The 19476-nt window shown below is 41.4% G+C and overlaps 1 protein-coding gene across 1 annotated transcript in view; it reads right to left on the bottom strand.

Annotated features, from left to right (window-relative positions):
- The window catches only part of LOC147032863 (riboflavin-binding protein-like), a 34630-nt gene extending 17935 nt beyond the window's left edge, over positions 1 to 16695 (bottom strand). Inside the window, exons 1-5 of the mRNA XM_085858806.1 lie at positions 16606 to 16695; positions 13787 to 13985; positions 1885 to 1984; positions 1586 to 1714; positions 304 to 412 (exon numbers count right to left, since the gene is read on the bottom strand). Of these exons, the coding sequence (XP_085714932.1) occupies positions 304 to 412; positions 1586 to 1714; positions 1885 to 1984; positions 13787 to 13979 (531 nt within the window). The 5' untranslated portion in view covers positions 13980 to 13985; positions 16606 to 16695. The remainder of the gene's footprint in view (positions 1 to 303; positions 413 to 1585; positions 1715 to 1884; positions 1985 to 13786; positions 13986 to 16605) is intronic.
- Positions 16696 to 19476: the final 2781 nt, after the last annotated feature.

Below are 19476 nucleotides of genomic sequence, written 5' to 3'. Positions count from 1 at the left end.
GTTCCGTCCCTCGAAGGGACGTTGAACTGAGTATCCCTTCTGCCAGGGTTTGTTGGTGGACATTAAAGACCCCATGGTGTCCTTCACGAAGAGTAGGTGGGCTATGTTGTCGGCGGCCTGGCAAAATTCCAAATTTCTTCCCTAACTACTGTTGGGGAGCCAATGTCAAACCACCCAGTATAACCCTTGCCAAGAAACTGCTTTGGCAACACCAATGCTGTGTAACAGAGTATAGTACATCACATTAGATCAGATTACTGAGTAGAGTAGTAATTCTTGTTATTGACCTGAATAGTTTCCCACCTGCTTAAAAGGTGTGCAGGGTCCTGGACAAAGGTTTCCCTCAATGTTCCAATCCCAATCATAGATCCAGTTCCTCACGCATGTTAGGTCTTCAGCACAAGAATGGAACCTGAATATCAGGGCACAAGAATGGAACCTGGATATCAGGGCACAAGAATGGAACCTGGATATCAGGGCACAAGAATGGAACCTGAATGGATCCAATAAAGTATCATGAGTTAATAAACACTGTTTAGGATAAAAGACTAATTACGGTGATTAGATCATTGATGTTTTCAAGAATGTATTCAGGAAAGTATTCCAGGTGATTGGGGGATAATTAAGCTGGATATAAACTCGGACCACGATAGCCAAGTCGATATCGCCAATGCATCATGTAGGCTGTCTTTTCTGGCAGTGTGATTGGATAATAAATAAGTAGGTCCCTGTCGTGTCCATCTTGTTTACCCCGTGTTCCCCGCCCCAACCCTCTCCCTTCCACAGATCTCCTCATCTCCACACTGTTTTTTTTCCTTCCCTCTCCCCGCCCCATTTGTCTCCTGCTCCCTTTGTTGTATCTTCTCTGTATTAGCTCTCATACAATATGAGCTTCGACAGTGTATACAAAAAAGAGAAAAGTTATAAGCATGCAGTTTTTCAGCCAATGAGAAGTTTGTGTTAAATCAGGGCAATAATATCAGATCTTGTTCGGCAGGCTTTTGTGGGTTGAATTTGGTCTGGTGTTTATGTGACATGATGATCGTGATGTGACACGGGTAACCCAGGCAAAAATGTTACAGTTAGAACTATAGTATATGAGAGTAGTACTCTCATATACTAGAATTGGTAACAAGTCCTACTACAGTAGTCCGCAGGGGATTACTGCAGGAAAGGAATGCTATTTTTGCCTGGGAAGGCCTTTCTTTTTGGCTACCTTAATGTGAGGTGTTTTCACAAATCACACAAAGCAATTAAATTTAATATTTCTTTTGAATGAAAATTAAAACAATACATCCATGATAAAATCATAGACATGATGTTTAGCTAGAAGTGATAAAAGTCTAAGCAATATTGGTGCCAATTCTTGCTGTCCAAACTTTTGGCTTATCTTGGCAATCGGGAAGCACTTTGGCATTAAATTTGAGGAATAAGTTAGCGTAATCAAGCCACACTCAAGTATATCAAAACAACTTGGTCCATGCAGCCTTCTACCTGTGAAGTATCAGACAGATTGAGAACAAAAGGCAACCTTTGACCGACTGAATGACCTCAAACACCCAACTCAGAGTCTATGAATTCCTACCAGCCATTGCAGAAATCCAAGCAAAGAGGAGTATGGTGCAGGAGGCCTGGGTGTGCAGGGTGAGCCCATTGGATAGCCATTGGTGAGCATCTATTGAAACACTCGACTCTTTTGAAATAGCCTTCACATCTGCACCACCAGAAGAAACTTACATGTCAGGATTGACTAATCATCAAGACCGTTGCTTTCTGGGTATTACAACTTCACCAAAAAAAAACTGAAAAGCAATCACTTTGTATGCATGATTGCTATGAATAGTTTTGGAGATGATCTTCTGAGATATTTAAAAACTATTTCACCTGAGACTCAAGTTTCCACATCGATCCCAAGAGATTGGATCAACGTGTGAGATAGGAGATGTAACAAATACTGATGTTTCTTGAGGAGTACAGCATGATTCTGCAATCAGTTGTAACAACAAAAAAATGAAAAGATGAAATAGTCATTCAATTTTAAGAATTCTGTCCAAAATAGTTATTCAATTTCAAGAATTCGGCCCATAATATTTATTCAGTTTCAAGAATTCGACCCAGAATATTAATTCAATTTTAAGAATTCTGCCCAGAATATTCATTCAATTTTAAGAATTATGCGTAGAATATTCATTCAATTTTAAGAATTCCGTCCAAAAAAATCTTTCAAGTTTAAGAATTCTGCCCAGAATATTCATTCAATTTTAAGAATTTGGCCAAGAATATTCTTTCAATTCAAAAAATTCTGCCCAGAATATTCATTCAATTTTAAGAATTTTGTCCAGAATATTCATTCAATTTTAAGAATTCTGCCCAGAATATACATTCAATTTTAAGAATTCTGCATAGAATATTCATTCAATTTTAAGAATTCCATCCAAAATAATCATTCAATTTTAACAATTCTGCCCAGAATATTCATTCAATTTTAGAATTCTGCCCAGAATATTCATTCAATTTTAAGAATTTGGCCCACAATATTCTTTCAATTCGAAAATTCTGCCCAGAATATTTATTCAATTTTAAGAATTCGGCCCAGAATATTTATTCAATTTTAAGAATTTGGCCCAGAATATTTATTCAATTTCAAGAATTCTGTCTTGTATATTTATTAAATTTTTAGAATTCTGCACAGAATATTCTTTCAATTCCAAGAATTCTTCCCAAGAATATTCATTTAATTTTAAGAATTCTGCCCAGAATATTCATTCAATTTTAAGAATTATGCCCAGAATATTCATTCAATTTTAAGAATTTGGCCCACAATATTCTTTCAATTCGAAAATTCTGCCCAGAATATTTATTCAATTTTAAGAATTCGGCCCAGAATATTTATTCAATTTCAAGAATTCTGTCTTGTATATTTATTAAATTTTTAGAATTCTGCACAGAATATTCTTTCAATTCCAAGAATTCTTCCCAAGAATATTCATTTAATTTTAAGAATTCTGCCCAGAATATTCATTCAATTTTAAGAATTCTGCCCAGAATATTCATTCAATTTTAAGAATTCTGCCCAGAATATTCATTCAATTTTAAGAATTCTGCCCAGAATATTCATTCAATTTTAAGAATTCTGCATAGGATATTCATTCAATTTTAAGAATTCTGTCCAAAATAATCATTCAATTTTAAGAATTCTGCCCAGAATATTCATTCAATTTTAAGAATTTGGCCCAGAATATTCTTTCAAATCGAAAATTCTGCCTAGAATATTTATTCAATTTTAAGAATTCGGCCCAGAATATTTATTCAATTTCAAGAATTCTGTCTAGTATGTTTATTCAATTTTTAGAATTCTGCCCAGAATATTAATTTAATTTTAAGAATTCTGCCCAGAATATTCATTCAATTTTAAGAATTCCAATTTAATTTGACTTAGTTTAAGTATCTGTACAAGTAAATGAATTGATGAAGCCAAATGAGGGAGCTAAGTCTGTGATGGCATTGCTAAGAGGGTGATTTTTGAGGCCAGATAATTTCACTTGTCCTCGGCAAAGAGCTCAATGGTTTGAACATCTCTCTGTCACCATGGTTAATCTGCAAAGCTGCTTATATTTCACTCGATCCAAGACACTTTAAGATCATCTCCCAACGTTACACTCCTTCAAAGACATACCACTGGAGAAAAATACAAGTTTGCAAACGGTAAATAAAATGATACACTTTTACGACACATAATATATTATATATTTAGATTATTTTTCTTACAATCACACAGTTTCTGTTGTCAAAATACTCTTCAATCTTTGTACTAATTCTTCAGATGCAGTATTGTGATAAGAATTGAAATAAATTGCAGAAGGAATGCAGCTGTAAGGACCAGGCCATTCTGGGAACCATGGCAATGCATGCAAAATTTCAAAAGCTTAAGCAGAAAGTAATTCACCCGATCACTTAATTAATTGCCTGCAATGAAGCTCAAATTGCCCACAATCACAGCTAATAAATTTCATATTCAGGCAAATTTTCCTCTCTCTCTCTCATCTACCCTGTGGGTCATGCTCCCTTTGCTGAGTGTGCAGACGAGCCTTGACATGCCTTGCATACCAACGGCCTATGTTACTATACATAATCACTGTGATTACAGCAGCGTTTCATGTCACCATCGTTTGTCATGACATCATCTGCAAAAAAAAAACTCGACATATTGCAATTGATTGCATTCGTCAAAAGACTATATTGCACACTTCATGAAAATAATTGCACGAGTATAGGCATTGATACTGACCTATAAAAATGTCCTCTTAGTTCTGCGGGCAAAATAAATATGACACAAAATGCTATCTCATTGTTGTACATACAGATTTCCACATCTTGCAGTATTTGACTTGATTGAAGGCATCCGTGCACCTGTCTTGCTTGCTTCCATGCATTTGTTTTTGTTCGTTATATGTGATGGTTGATTGGAGAATAAGATTTAAACGTTTATTCGTTTTGTGTGCACATGCAATAAAATTGCAAGAGAATGAAAGGGTGCAGACCTCCCCAGATGTCTCCAGTAACCAAATCTGGAGTCTTCATGCATTTGTAGTGTAATGAATCATGATGTTGCTGCAACTCCTAAACCCTCGGTGTTCGGAAAGTGTGAAATGAAGTTGGCAGATCGCATAACTTTCTTCTATGAGGTTTTTGGTTTATTCAAGTTGTATTATTCAATATGTAAGCTTGGTGTTGGCTTAGTGGCTAGGGTGGCTGGCATAGGATCCTTAGTTCAAGCCCCTTTGGCTGTTGAATTAACACCAGGTGAGGTTGACTCAGCCTCTCATCCTTCTGAGGTCGGCGAAATGAGTACCAGTGTACTGGTATAGGGGCACAACATTAGCGGCACAGCCGTGCTTCCAAGAAATTGCAGCTACCCGGCAGCCATACGCAAGAACAGAACAGATTCAATATGTGTTCCATTCAGGCTGCTGCATTCATCCTATAAGCATAATATGTTACTCTTACATGTTAGGTAATTACTCTAAGGCTCTTGCCCCCAAGGTCACACTCTTGCATAAACTGATACTTTCAGTTGACACAGCATCTTTCATAAACTGATATGAAAAGACTGATATAAACTGATAAAATAAACTGATATGAAAGACTGATATTTCATAAACTGAACCATAAACTGATACTTTCAGTTGATGCACCATTTGACACAGTTTGGCACCCTGCTCTGCTCACCAAACTCTCTTCCCATGGTATCCAATGCCATCTCCACTCATGGCTCGCAGACTTCCTATCCTGTCGCAGTCAACGTGTGGCCCTAAATGGAGTTCTTTCATCCCCTCTTCCTGTGCAGGCTGGAGTTCCTCAAGGTAGCGTTCTGGGCCCTGTTCTTTTTCTGGTTTTCATCAATGATCTCTTTGACTCTCTGGAAAATCCTCTTTATCTCTTTGCTGATGACTCCACCTTCTGCCGTACCATCGGTCATCCCTCAGACCGGAATGCAGCAGCTTCTTCGTTCACTGCATATCTGGGTAAAATCACAAACTGGTCCAACACATGGAACGTCTTTCAATCCGGTCAAATCTCACACTCTCACTATGTCTCTCTGAAAGGACCGTTTAGAACACCCCCCCCCCATCCACTTTCTCAACAATCCTCTGGAAGAAGTCCTTTCTTTCAAGCTTCTGGGTCTCACTATCTGCCATGATCTTTCCTGGAAAAGCCACATTTCAAACCTCGCCTCCAAAGCCAGTCGCCGACTGGGAATCCTCCATCGTGCAAAGTCCTTCCTCGGCCCACCTGAGCTCCTGATCACTTACAAAGCTTTTGTCCATTGCCTGATGGAGTACTGCTCTCCCCTCTGGGCTGGCGCTCCTGCCTCCCACCTTTCTCGGCTTCACGCTGTGTAAACCAACGCATTTCGGATCATTGGCATCTCCCGCGATGAGGCTGTCTTTGGGCGTCTCACCCTCTCACCGCAGGCTGGTCGGTGGTCTTTCTGTTTTCTACCATCTCCTCTCCAGGCTCGCCCCCCCCCCCCCGCTCTCTCTGCGATTTTTCCCCACCATATTTCCACAGGGTGCTTAAGGTCCGCCAACAACCCCCTTCTGGTAAAACTACCAAAATCACGAATCACTGCTCACCTTCACTCTTTCATTCCTCTTTTTTCCCGCCTTTGGAATAAACTCCCTCACTCTATTCAATCCCATTCTTCCCTCCAGGCCTTCAAAACAGCTGTTCACCACCACCTCTCATCATCCCCCCATCCAAATCCTTGATGTTTTCTACCCCCCGATAATCCACCCAAGCCCACCTCCTTCAAATTCCCTGCTTTCCTTCCTAAAAATCCCTGTAATGTCCATCTTGTATTCCCCATGTTCCCCGTCCTATCCCTCTTCCTTCCACAGATCTCCTAATGTCTCTGTTCCCCACTGCTTCGCCCTATCCACTCCCGCCCCTCTTGTCTCATGCCCCCCTTGCTGTGCGTTGTGTGTTAGCTCTCACATGACCCTCGACAAGGTGTACAAAAAAAAAAATAATTCTCTGAAAATAATTGAGTCATATATATACACACACACACACACACACACACACACACACACACACACACACACACACACACACACACACACACACACACACACACACACACACACACACACACACACACACACACACACACACACACACACACACACACACCTGACATATTACTCTTTGGTCACACACACAATCACACTGAACGTAATACATATGATATGAGAAAATACTATCACTTGAAAAATACATGGAGGTAAATTGTCAAAAGACGTAGGGACCACCCTGTATTTACTGTAACATCTGTAATAAACATTTAACCTTTCCAATCATCCATAGTGTGGTTAATGGTTAGCAACAATACACTTGTTTAGCCATGATCTCAAAATACTCTCTGGATATTACCAAGCCTTGTAATGGAATGCTGGCTCTTCTAATCTAGTTATCATTATGCATTTTATTTGTATGTTTCATGACGTTTCTGCAACCCTTAAACCCTCTGCGTGTTAAAAAGTGTGAAATGAGGTTCATTTAGACCCCTGACTTTCTTCTATGAAGTTTGTTGGATAATTCACATTTTCATTCATTCTCGACATTAAATAAACTCAGATTTTAATTAATTCCTCGGAATTCAAAACAGATTTCATCCATTATAGGAATTTATACCAGATTTCATCCATTAGAGGAAATCATCCATTATAGGAATTTAGACCAGATAATGGTTGGAGCGTCTGCTTTAAATATGAGAGGTCAAATGGTTCGATTCTCTTGTCCAAGTCATGGAAATTACTTTAAAATGGCATGTGTTGCTTCCTTGCTTGGTGCTCAGGATTTGAAGGATAGAGCATGGACCAACCGCATAGATTGGCATCATTGGGGTGGAGGAAAGTTCTTCTTGGTTTCCCCACTGAGTATAGAGAGAAAAGTGACCTCATAAAAGATGGTGTCACTCGTACCCTACAGAGTTCCCAGGGAAAATATGTCACTTCCCTCAATCCCAGTTGCTGTGTTTTTCTCAAGATAATTCTGGTGTTGTCTCATTCATGATCATTTAGACCCTGCTATACTAATAATTTTGTCCAGCCTATATTAATAAATGTCAGTGTGTGTGTGTGTGTGTGTGTGTGTGTGTGTGTGTGTGTGTGTGTGTGTGTGTGTGTGTGTGTGTGTGTGTCATGGAAAACTCAGTGTGTATGGGTCATAAGCCATGAAACCTAGCTGCCTGAAACTTTGCATTAATACTAAGAAAACTCCAAGGAAGTGCAAGAGTGAAAATTTGGTGTTTGGGTTAATTAAAACACCCCTTTTGAAGATAATTAACGGCATTATTTAATTATATCCTTTATCAGGTGCTCCTTGGCCATCTCACTCGATGGGATCTTAAGGCGTATCCTGGGTTACCTCGCTGGGGTCTGAAGCCGCTCTGTTTTTTGGCCAATCTGTCACTATAAAGAATGAGGAGGGTGATGATATTAGTGGACCCTCCTCATTATTTTTAGTGGAGTGGGAAACAGGTCCACCATAGCTGTGATAAAAAATGAATGGGTGAGATGAACCATAAATTAATAAAACTTTGAATGAAGCTATATGTATGTCGATGAAAAGGGAGCATGTGATTGAAAGGAGGACCATGTGATCACTTGTAAGAGCATGTGATTTTTTACAGGATGTGATTGGTGGTCCGTGCTTTCAAGTCTTGTTCTTGGTATTCATTTTAGGCCAAGAAGAAAAGAAAAAAATTTTGCTCCCACTTGTTTCTATTTTGTCATCAGTGCAAAAACAACGAGCATCCGTTAAAGACAAAGTCTTCGATATCCCCCGCCATAGTAAATGAGGACAAGTAGCAAAAGGCACCAGTTCAATTTATTCTTGATGTGTGTACCAAATTTCATAAAGAAATAGTTAATAGTTTTGCAACTATGCTCTGGAAACAAAGGTTAACCTCAATTATTTCTTAATACCCAACTTGTTTCCGTGGAAAGTGACAGAAATTTTTTTGGAGGAAATCTCTAAATATCAAAAGGCACCAGTTCACCAATTCCTTGATATGTGTACCAAATTTCGTAAATATATCTTGAGGGGATTTGTAGTTAAGCTCCGGAAACGAAATGTGACGGACGGAACCCATTTCTATATCCCCCGCCAACTTCGTTGGTTGGAGGGGGATAAAAAAATAAATTCACACTGTTAATCCAAAAACCTAATTTAAACTGCAATTATCTTGTCTACCTACATTGCGAATACCATTTATAAAACTGTGGAGTGTTACCTCCAGCCAAACAGAAGCAGCTCAGTGATTAAGTGGATAGATCTTGCTTGCTTATAGTATCTGAGCACAGACAGGAATGGAATAATATATATATATATATATATATATATATATATATATATATATATATATATATATATATATATATATATATATATATATATAGTACATATCCTGAAATTAATATAACGTAAGCCTAAGGGGATACATTTTTCAAAATACTATTTGATATTTAGTGTTCACAATGGAGTGTGGATGAGGAAAGTGATAACCTCATGCTGAGCTGCCAGTGGAATTGACTTCACACCAGTGCAATTCTTATAAATAATTATTCATAGATTAGTCTCATGTCCTCTCACTTACTGATGAAGCTATTGGTATCAAACTCGTTTTCTTCGACATCTCTTATGCGAACACTTCAGAAACACCAGGGATTGATTGATCGCTGCTCTTGAGATTGGCTTTAAATCAGATCTACTTGTCGAGTCTCGTACCTGTTTTAAGCTTTGATGCATAACATTTCAGTGGAATGAATAACTAGTCTTGGTGATGAAGGTTAGTGTCGATCTGGTAGAAGACAGGTAGAACAATGGATGACAGCAACAAGGACGTTGATCGAGGTTATGCTAACCACAGTGGGAAGCAAGAAGCTGGGGTTTCAGACATTAACCCTTCATCAGAGCACACTTGTTTTCTCTGACAAAGGGTCAACACCCAAAACGTCAGTTTCTCCTTGCTTCCCATGATGGTTAGTATAACCTCAATGAACGTCCTCTAAAATTTTTAGTAACTTGGAACTATAAACTTCTTTAACACTTCGATGGAAATTTAAAGAGAAATTTCAGGAGGAATGAATACAGATTGTCTGAAAAATAAATGTGTCCAGGCTTCAAACATCACAAACAAAACTATCTTGTCATTCTGCACTACCTTATGAGTAATAGCTGACTGATGATGTGCAATCCAACACGCGCTCATGGAATGTCATCTGTTAGGTATTGGTAACACTCAACATCGTGTCTGTGTCTGTGTCTCTCTCTGTGTGTGTCTCTATCTCTGTCTCATGTTTTTTCTAAAATGATAAAGTCTGTATATACATTTTATTGAGACACCATGTATATGAATGAATATAATCATATGTGGCCATAGATCATGTAAGCTACACAAAAGGAAGAGGAATAAAGCATTCCAACCTAACATATTGCCGATGACTTTGACCGGGTCTGTGGAGCCATGTCAATATGAAGGTATTTCATCCAAGACCCGTGTTACCAAGACAGTGCAGTAATGGGAATTGGGGGCTCAGTTTGTGCACTCGGTTATCAAGGGAAAAGAGCCAGAACCTCTCCAACAGTTTATACGTAAAAACAAAAACAGTTAAACCAGAACTGGCAAATCTGCCAAATTCTCATAATCTTGTTGTACAAGGCTCTTTCAAACAAGAAAAGCACCATAATTTTCTTGGCTTATTGTTTCCTGACTTTCAAACCTTGGATTATAATCACTGCTCACAAACCATCATAATTGAAAAGGTGATTCTTGTTTAACATGGGGTTGGACCTATGTTGGATACACTAAAACCACTTTAGTGACTCGCAGGAAGTGCAAGATTTGGTCGCGACATCCCTTTATGAAGAGCTTGATAATTAAACAATGCAATGCACAAGGATGGATTTACGCAAGGGCAACCAGGGCATGTGCCCCAGTGCCTCCACCACCAAAAGGCTCATCCAGGATCATTGCCATGATATGTATTTAATTTTTGCATGTCTTACTTTGCCAGCAGAAAGTGGATACGCAAGTGGCATTCTCGTGTAATAGATGGCCCTGTTGCACAGACATGAATATATACACACAAGTGATACTACACTGTTAACACACACAAACACAGAGGGATAGGAAGAGAGATGGAGAGATGGAGAGATGGAGATACATGCAAGTATGCATTCATAGATACCGTACACACATATTAAAATGCTTTATGTGCATGGTAACTGTAGTGTGTGTGTGTGTGTGTGTGTGTGTGTGTGTGTGTGTGTGTGTGTGTGTGTGTGTGTGTGTGTGTGTGTGTGTGTGTGTGTGTGTGTGTGTGTGTGTGTGTGTCATTGACTGGCCTAAGACAGCAATACTAAATTTTGGTGAAGATCCGAATCCAGATCCAGATATGAGAATTTTTCAAGTGATTCTTCACCATTGAGAGATGGGGCCAAAAAACGATCTATAGCACAACATCTCAAAAGGTTATGGATGGATTCACACGAAAGTTGATGGACAGGTTGGGAGTGCTACGAGGAATAATTGATTCAATTTTGGTGAAGATCCGAATCCAGATCTGGATACAAGATTTATTTGATTGATATCTAATTCTTCACCATCAAGAGATGGGGCTAAAAAAAAGATATTGCATGATATCTCAAAAAGTTGAGGACGGATTTGGATGACACTTGGTGGACAGGTTGGGTGTGTGAAAAGGACTAGTTGATTCGATTTTTTCTGAAGATCTGACTCCGAGTACGGATTCGAGAATTTTTCAAGTGATTCTTCACCATTGAGAGATGGGGCCAAAAGCTATGGATGGCATGTTATCTCTAAAAGTTGTGGACGACTTGTGACAAAACGAGGTGGAAGAGTTGGTTCGGTGACAAGGACAAGCCGATTCGATTTAGGTTAAGCTCCGGAATCAGATGCGACCTTTCAGTGGCAAACAAAATGTAAACTACTCAGCCTGGCGGAGGTTAGCTATCTACGGAGTGCTGTTCTGTTTCACCAAGTTGTCATTCTAAGAGTGATTTTTCATCACCATAAATCCTGCACTGGCAATTCACAAGCTAACAGGATGGAATCAGACAGGGGTACTTAACAGGAAGTGATCAGAATGAATACAACAGTTTTCAAGGAAGTGTAATTGACGTAAAGTTGGTTAACAATATAAAATGGCATTGGACACATATAGATGCCAAACATATAGAAAGGTACAGATGGTTAAGATGAGCAAGCAGACTCAACTGTTTCCTTGTGGTCCTTGGGTTAATTTTTTTTTTTAAGGATGGTGGAGGCTGTCATTCTACATTATCTTGTTCACATTTTTGTCTGTAAAGCCATACCGTTTGCAATAAAATAATACAAACCGCAACTCTGGGAAATATTCTGCCTGTTCCACCTATTCAGTTGTCTGCTGCTGGCTTCTCTCTATCCTCTCGGTTCACTTGGGTGGCTGTTTTTGAAAGTCTCCCTGCAAACATTTACGAAGTATCTTCAGGGCAAATTATGAGTACAAAAGCTAATTCCTTTGGAATTTGTTGGAGCCTTGAGATGGGAATGTGTTTCCATGAAATCAAATGTCCTCCTCCACCCACACCCAAAGGGTGGCCCATCGGGGTGTTGCACTATTGTGATCAAAACCAAAATAGGTTTTTGCATAAAAGTTTTGATGGCTTCAGCCAGGATTCATCATTGATAGCCTTCGCCCGCCATCTACCTCCTCTTCCACTAGCAACCCCGATTCACTTCCACACCCAAATAACACACATTTACGATTTTTTTTAGACTTGCAGTGCTGGCAGACAGTGGTGAGTCACTCACTTTGCCAACATGCCAACAAGAGCCAAACAAGCTTTGGGGATGAAGAGCATGCCAGAGACAAGGACGTGTGTTTAAATCGAAATTGCCTTCGAGACAGGGATGCATCAGCCAGGACTGTATGTTATTACTCCATAAGGTAATGGCTCATCATCTGAAATACACTAAAAACCTTCATCTTCTTATACTAGTACCTCGACTCCTTGCAAGATCATGAAAGTAACGAGAATGGCCGTATGAAGACAATTACAATGGTGCAAAACAAGGTTATGTGCAAACACAGTTAATATAATTTAGTCTGTGGGCTGACAGGATAGCCGAGTCACCGGTGGTATGCACACTCACCTCTAGGTTCGAATCCAGACCCAGCTATAAATTGTCATCTTGGTGTTTCACGGGCAGGGTGTGCCGTCCCTCGGATGGACATGAAACTGGTCGTCACATCTGTTGTCATTCGTAAGTGGACTTTAAAGATCCCATGATGTCTGTCCTTCACGAAGTGTAGCCGAGCCGTCCCCAGCACCCTGAACAAATTCCAAAATGAGTGCTCTAACCTATAGGGGGGCACTGCATCAGTGGCAGAGCTAGCTGCAGCCTGAGCAAATGATGCTACCAGCAACCATGTGATGCGCACGAAAGAAGAATATTTATCGTGTACTTCCTTCTAACTACTTTGGATGAAAAGCAAATCAAGCAGTTTTGTTCGAAGGAATGAAAATTGTGTAAATATTGGAGTTGTCACCTTGTCGTCTACTCAACTCATCCACCAAGTTTTGTCATAATCCGTCCACAACCTTTTGATATATTTTGCCGTCTGTCGTTTTTTTTTTTTGGCCCAATCTGGTGAAGAATAACTTTAAAAGTTGAAAGAATTCTCGTATCCAGATCCGAATCTGGATCTTTACTAAAATTGAATCAAAAATGAAGAATGACTTCAAAAAATAAATAAAACTCTCGTGTCCGGACTGGATCTTGAAAACAATCAATTCGTCCTTATCGTACACCCAATCTGTCCACCAACTTTCGTCCGAATCCATTCATAACTGTTTGAGATATCATGCTGCTGTATATATCGTTTTTGGCCCCATCTCTCAATGGTGAAGAATCACTTAAAAAAATTCTACTATCCAGATCCAGATCCGGATCTTCATCAAAATCGAATCATTTCGTCCTTCTCATACACTCAACCTGTCCACCAAGTTTCGTCCGAATGAGTCCATCACTTTTTTGGATATCGTGCTCACAGACAGACAGACAGACAGACAGACAGAGTGGTGAAAACATAACCAACCTCTGTCCATCTTCGGTGTTGGGGGTAATGATAGTTACTGTACGATGAAAATTATTAACCGATTGTTGATGACGATTCCGCATCATAAAGGACAAGAAAGACAAAAACAACTGTACTCTTGGTATAGTTGCGACATGCAGGTAGTGCGGGCTCTGGACTTGGATGGCGCTTGTGCCATGAGCCGGCCAGACAACCGGGATGCTCCAGTGGCCTGCACCGCATACTAGGCAGCACCAGATATAGTAGAATAAGAGGTAGCAAAAGCAGAAGCTTCAGGTCGAAAGAACTCGAGGGGGGTGACATTGCCATTCGGGTCTGTCAATAAAAAAAAACACAACAATTATTGGAAGGTAAAATATTGTGATTTATGGATGACCAAAAAGACACTATTCTGAGTGAATCATGGGTAGCACTATTTAGATTAATAAGACATTGACAAATATAACCCACGTAGTCAAGGGCAAGTTTCAACAGACCAAACCACATTGCTCACGTGGAGAGAGGCTTCCCAACGTCATGGCCAAAGGTCAGACCAACATGGTGGAAATGATGGCCATTGAGAAACTGTCTTTCTCTACTTTGCCGAAAAATAATTTTATCCGAAATTTTTAGTCTGCTTTTAGACACACATAGCCGTCTGCTATGTGTGTCTAAACGGATATAGATATATATATATATATATATATATCCATCTATATTTTATAAAGCAGGAATGTCTGTCCGTCTGTCTGTCTGTCCGTCCCCAAACTAAATGGGACCAGCCCCGCCACACCTTCTGTAGAACGTTTTGGGGTCCCAGCAGATGTCCTGACTTGGGTGGGAGGTTTCATAAATACCTCAATGCAATTATGATTTTGAGTTTCGATCCGTGCGAAACTGCTCCCGATCCGGAAGTAAGCACAATCAAGGAAAAGGAAAAGAGAGACGCAGAAGACGGAAAAGGCTCATGAGGGGAGGTACAAAGCATGCGACGGTGAAGAAAGAAAGGCTTCACAAGCAAGTGGTGTCAAGCTGCTGTGGAAAAAGAACATGGCTTCCACGAGTGTCATCCTGCAGTCTCGATCCTTTCAGCCACGAAGGAAGAACGAGGAGGGTGAACACAGCCCCTCATCGACGGGGGCCTGAGGATGAAGAAGCTGAGGCAGAGGAGGGCGAGTCGCACATCGAGCTCGCATATCTGGGACGTCGGAGAGAACTCACCGACTGGGTCTGGACACCTCGGGGATGCAGCTGCATGTCCCATCATGCAACATCTCCACTGCCCATCCTCAGGTCCTTGGTGCTTCCAGTCTTGCTCCACGGATGTGAGACTTGGACTCTGGCCAGGGATCTGAGATGGCAACTTACTTCCTTTGGTACCAGGTCTCTTCAGAGAATGCTTGGCTATCACTTGTCGGACTTTGTGTCCAACGAGCGGTTGCTGAGACAGACTCAAATGAGGTTTGTTACCTGCACAGTCCGTGAGCATCAGCTGCGGCTGCATGCACACACAAAACTGGACGTGCGCTAAGGTTGGAAAAAGAGACCGATGTGCGAGGAATCTGTGAGGGGGAAGAGCATCACCTGTGGTCAAGTGATTCTTGTCCTGCTTACAGGGGAATTCGTGCATTGCTTTCCTCCAAGCCCATCCCTCGGTGTACTGCAGTTAGAGTGGAGGGTGGTGGGCTCTTGACAGAGGAGATTAGAGTGATGGCCCGCTGGCCCGGTTACTTTGAACGGCTGTACCAAGCTGACCCACCAGCTGTTGAGTTGGATGTCAGGGGTGTTACAATCCCTATTGCTGACCCTCCAATCAACTGTCATCCACCTTCGTTTGTGGGAACACAGGCTGCGGTGAACCCATTGAAAAGGGGTAAAGAAAGCTCCTGGAATCTGTGCCATTCATTCTAAACTTCTCAAGGCAGGTGAAAATGCTGCACTCGTGTCGTTGCGTGCACTTCTGTGCTCTACCTGGAACACAGACATCATCCCAACTGACTGGAAGAGGGGCCTTGTTATCCCTCTCTGGAAAAGGAAGGGTGATCGCCAAGACTGCAACAACTACCGAGTGGTGACGCTCCTCTCAGTGCCGGGCAAGGTCTTTGCTCGGATAATTATTGATGGGTTCGCCATCATCTGCTTGAGCATGAGAATTTCTTGTATCCAGATCTGAATCTTCACCAAAATCGAATCAATTCGTCCTTGTCACATACCCAACCTGTCCACGAAGTTTCGTCCGAATCCGTCCAAAACTTTTTGAGATATCCTGCTCACAGACAAACAAACAGACAAAGAGACAGACAGACAGACGAACGAGGGCAAAAAGATAACCTCCGTCCACCTTTGGTGGCAAAGATAAAGTCATACCTGCACCCTTTCCCATAAGGATCAATCATGCTGGCATGATCATCAGTAATGGCTGAGCTTGACAGGGATTGCTGGCATACCTGCCGTCATTCAACGGTGGCAAACATGCATTGATCATGAATTGATCATGATTGGGGCGATGGTGAAATAGTAATCAGTGGGAGAAAAATGGCTCATGCGTTCAACAGCTGATGCATGTGGAAAATAACCAAGTATGGGCAACATGGCTACGGATTGCTTCCAATTACAATAAAGATCATAGGAAAAAAAAATGTCTATCATGGAGGTAGAAGACAGCAAAGTTTGATGTCACAAAGTTGTTATTTTCATAACATAGCATACAGGCAGCATGTGTAGGCTTGTCCATCCTTCCTTGATGCAAAGGCCGTACCAGTGACATAACACTAAGTACGAGCTGGGAAAACCAATTTTTAAGCGTCTCCTTGAAAATCAGTGCGAGACACGTCTGGTGATGCATCGTTATCACGCGGCGCTCTCAGGACCATCAAATAATGCTCTTGCACAACCTATAGCATCACAAGAGAGACAAAAAGCAAACATACAAGACATCCTACAATGACCATCTTACCTGCTCTCAGCAAGCTGCTTGATTGTAAAGCTTTGGAGGACAGAGGAGATGGATCAGGGGGGATCAGGGGGGAGGGGGAGGCTGTGTGGCATGAGCGAGGGAGTGGGCAATGGCGGGGGTTGTTGCAGAACACTGGGCGTTGCAGTGCAGAGCAAGAAAGGTGGAGAATACAGAGAGACAATAATGAAATAATTGCACGAAAAAAAAAAAGAGTTATGAAAACGAAAAGTATCATTCAATCATTTTCTTATAGGATTAAGGACCTTTTTTTCTGGATGAAAAAAAATTAATTAAGCTATAGACATGAGTAAAATAATCCAAATGGCAGGATGGATGATGTAGTTATTGTATTGGTTTATTGAAAGAGAAAGGCACGAGAAGAAAAAGAACAATTTTCTGGCGAATACCAACTTTGTTCACTGCCATACTCTCATGATTAATGAAGCGTACCACGGTACTAGTAGCCGACATCATTTTGCTCTGTGATGTCACAATATTGCTCTGAAATGGGTGGTGTGACATTTAACAATGTGCTTTCATTGTTAATACCTGTTATTCTCACTTTTTATTCATTCCCTAAACTCAGACGCAAAGAGCAACAGGTGACAAAAGCTCCGACTGCGTATGGTCACAAACCAAACAAAGAGAGCAAGAGTTGCCAATCCCAACAAGAGCTGCCAAATTCCCAATCAACAAGGATTTCCAATTCCAAGTGGTGCTCTAGATTATTTGGTGTTTCAGGATTTATGTTATCAATATTTTCAGATATAGTGTTAAGTATCATTTTTTGGTGTGCTGCAGTGCTGCTGATGCAGTGCACCTCCACCAAACCCCTCCCCCCTGTAGGTTAGAGCAGGACTTTGTTCTTTGGTGAGGGAGGGTCCGGATAAAAGCTCACCTACTCTTCACGAAGGACCCTGTGGGATTTTTGACATCCACCAACTCATGCCAGTGCACAGGACACCCAGTTTAACATCCATCCTCGGGATGGCACACACATCGATCCCTCATCTTGCTTGCAAAACACAAGGATGACAGTTTATAGCTGGGTCGAGATTCCAACCCAGGCTGGACAGCTCAGAGATGTGTGGGCATACCTCTAAGTCAGGTGTTCCCAAACCCAGGGTCATGACCCAAAGTTTAAAAATCCATCTCATAATCCTGGTTTGTGAGGGGGGATTTTCATTTTGAAAACATTTCCCCCCAACATTTTTTTATCACAGGCACTGGTACCAAATAGGTACCAGTACAATTTTTGTCTCGAGACGAATGTGATTTCAAATTTTGAGTCGTGGATTTAAAAAAAAAAGTCTGGAAACCTTGAAACTATCCTGCCACCTTTTACATTGCTCTCATTGCAAAATAATAGGAATTTATCATACCAGGGATCTGGTATCATACCACTTGCCGATTCTAGCGTTTTGTCTCTGTCTGTATCTGTCTCTGTCTCTCTGTCTCTTTGTCTCTCTGTCTCTTTGTCTCTCTGTCTCTCTGTCTCTCTGTCTCTCTGTCTCTTTGTCTCTCTGTCTCTGTGTCTCTCTGTCTCTCTGTCTCTCTGTCTCTCTGTCTCTCTCTCCCCCTGCTGGTGGTTTGGTTTCTGGGCGCGGTGTCATGGCCGCCATAGGCGCCTGTTCGGTGTTGTGAGTCCAGTGTTATTCTCTCCCCTGTCGTTTTTTTTTGTTTTTTTTTGTATACCTTGGTCGAGGCTCGTATGAGAGCTAACACACAACTCACAGCAAGGAGGCATGAGACAAGAGGGGCGGGAGTGGAAGGGACAAAACATTGGGGAACAGACATTCTCATCGTCTTTTTTTTTAATATTCTCATCGTCTTTTTTTCCTCTTCCCCCTTCGATTTCCGCTCCCAACCCCTTATTTACGACTCGCCTTCCCCCTCCTTTCACCGTCCCCTTCTCCCCTACCCCCACCCATCCTCATCCACCCTGTTTGAGTTCGTTACTCACCCCCACCCTTTTCCCCCTCGTTGTTCATATTTTTCTTTCCCTTACCTTTCCCCTTTTCTTCTTTGGGACGAGAGAGAGACAGAGAGCCCACAGCTTGTGGTATAGGTAAGCTTCCAGCCGGTAGCTCACTTCGTTATCAAGCGCGTTCCTGTTTACCTGTATTACGGGTGTGTTTTTTGTTTCGGCGAAACACACGTCTGAGCGGTCATATGACCTTTCCCCTCATTCTTTCCCCTCACCCCCTCCCCTTCCGTTCTTTGAAATCAATGAATGTCGACACGTTCCCGCTACGTGGCCTATGAGGCCTTGACGAGGAAAAATGGCGTCGTGTGCGTTCCTCCTAACGAGGTCAGTGTTGATGACATTGGTAATACTAGTGCATGCCCATAGGTGCGTGGCCGTACGTGCAAACAAAAAATATACATTTCAAACCGCGTGCCAGAAACAACAACCACACAGGCCGTTCCTTCACTCTTGCGTGCCCGTTCGTGCGTGGCCGTACGTGCGAAAAAAAAAATAAAAAAAAAATATATATATATATATATATATATATACTTTAAAACCGCTTGCCAGAAACAACCACACAGGCCGTTCCTTCGCTCTCAAGTGCCTGTACGTGTGTGGCTGTACATACAAAAAAAAAACAAAAAAAAACTTTCAAGCCACGTGCCAGAGACATCAACCACACAGGCCGTTCCTGCGCTCTCGCGTGCCCGTCCGTGCAAAAGAAAAAAAACCTTTCAAACAACCACACAGGCCGTTCCTTCGCTCTCGTAAACGACGACTGGATTGGGGCATTGTGTTTATTTATAAATGTGCATAAGAAATCGAGAAATTGTTGTAATAAAGTAAGTCATCACTATCCGGAAGTAGTGCATGCCCGTATGGAATGTTCACATCATTCCACG

Source organism: Eptatretus burgeri, chromosome 2 (genome assembly GCF_056783735.1).
Source record: "Eptatretus burgeri isolate ZD-2024b chromosome 2, Ebu_testis_v1, whole genome shotgun sequence".
Lineage (NCBI taxonomy): Eukaryota > Metazoa > Chordata > Myxini > Myxiniformes > Myxinidae > Eptatretus > Eptatretus burgeri.
Note: the sequence above shows the minus strand (reverse complement) of the source record. Positions and strands in the feature narration are given on the sequence as shown.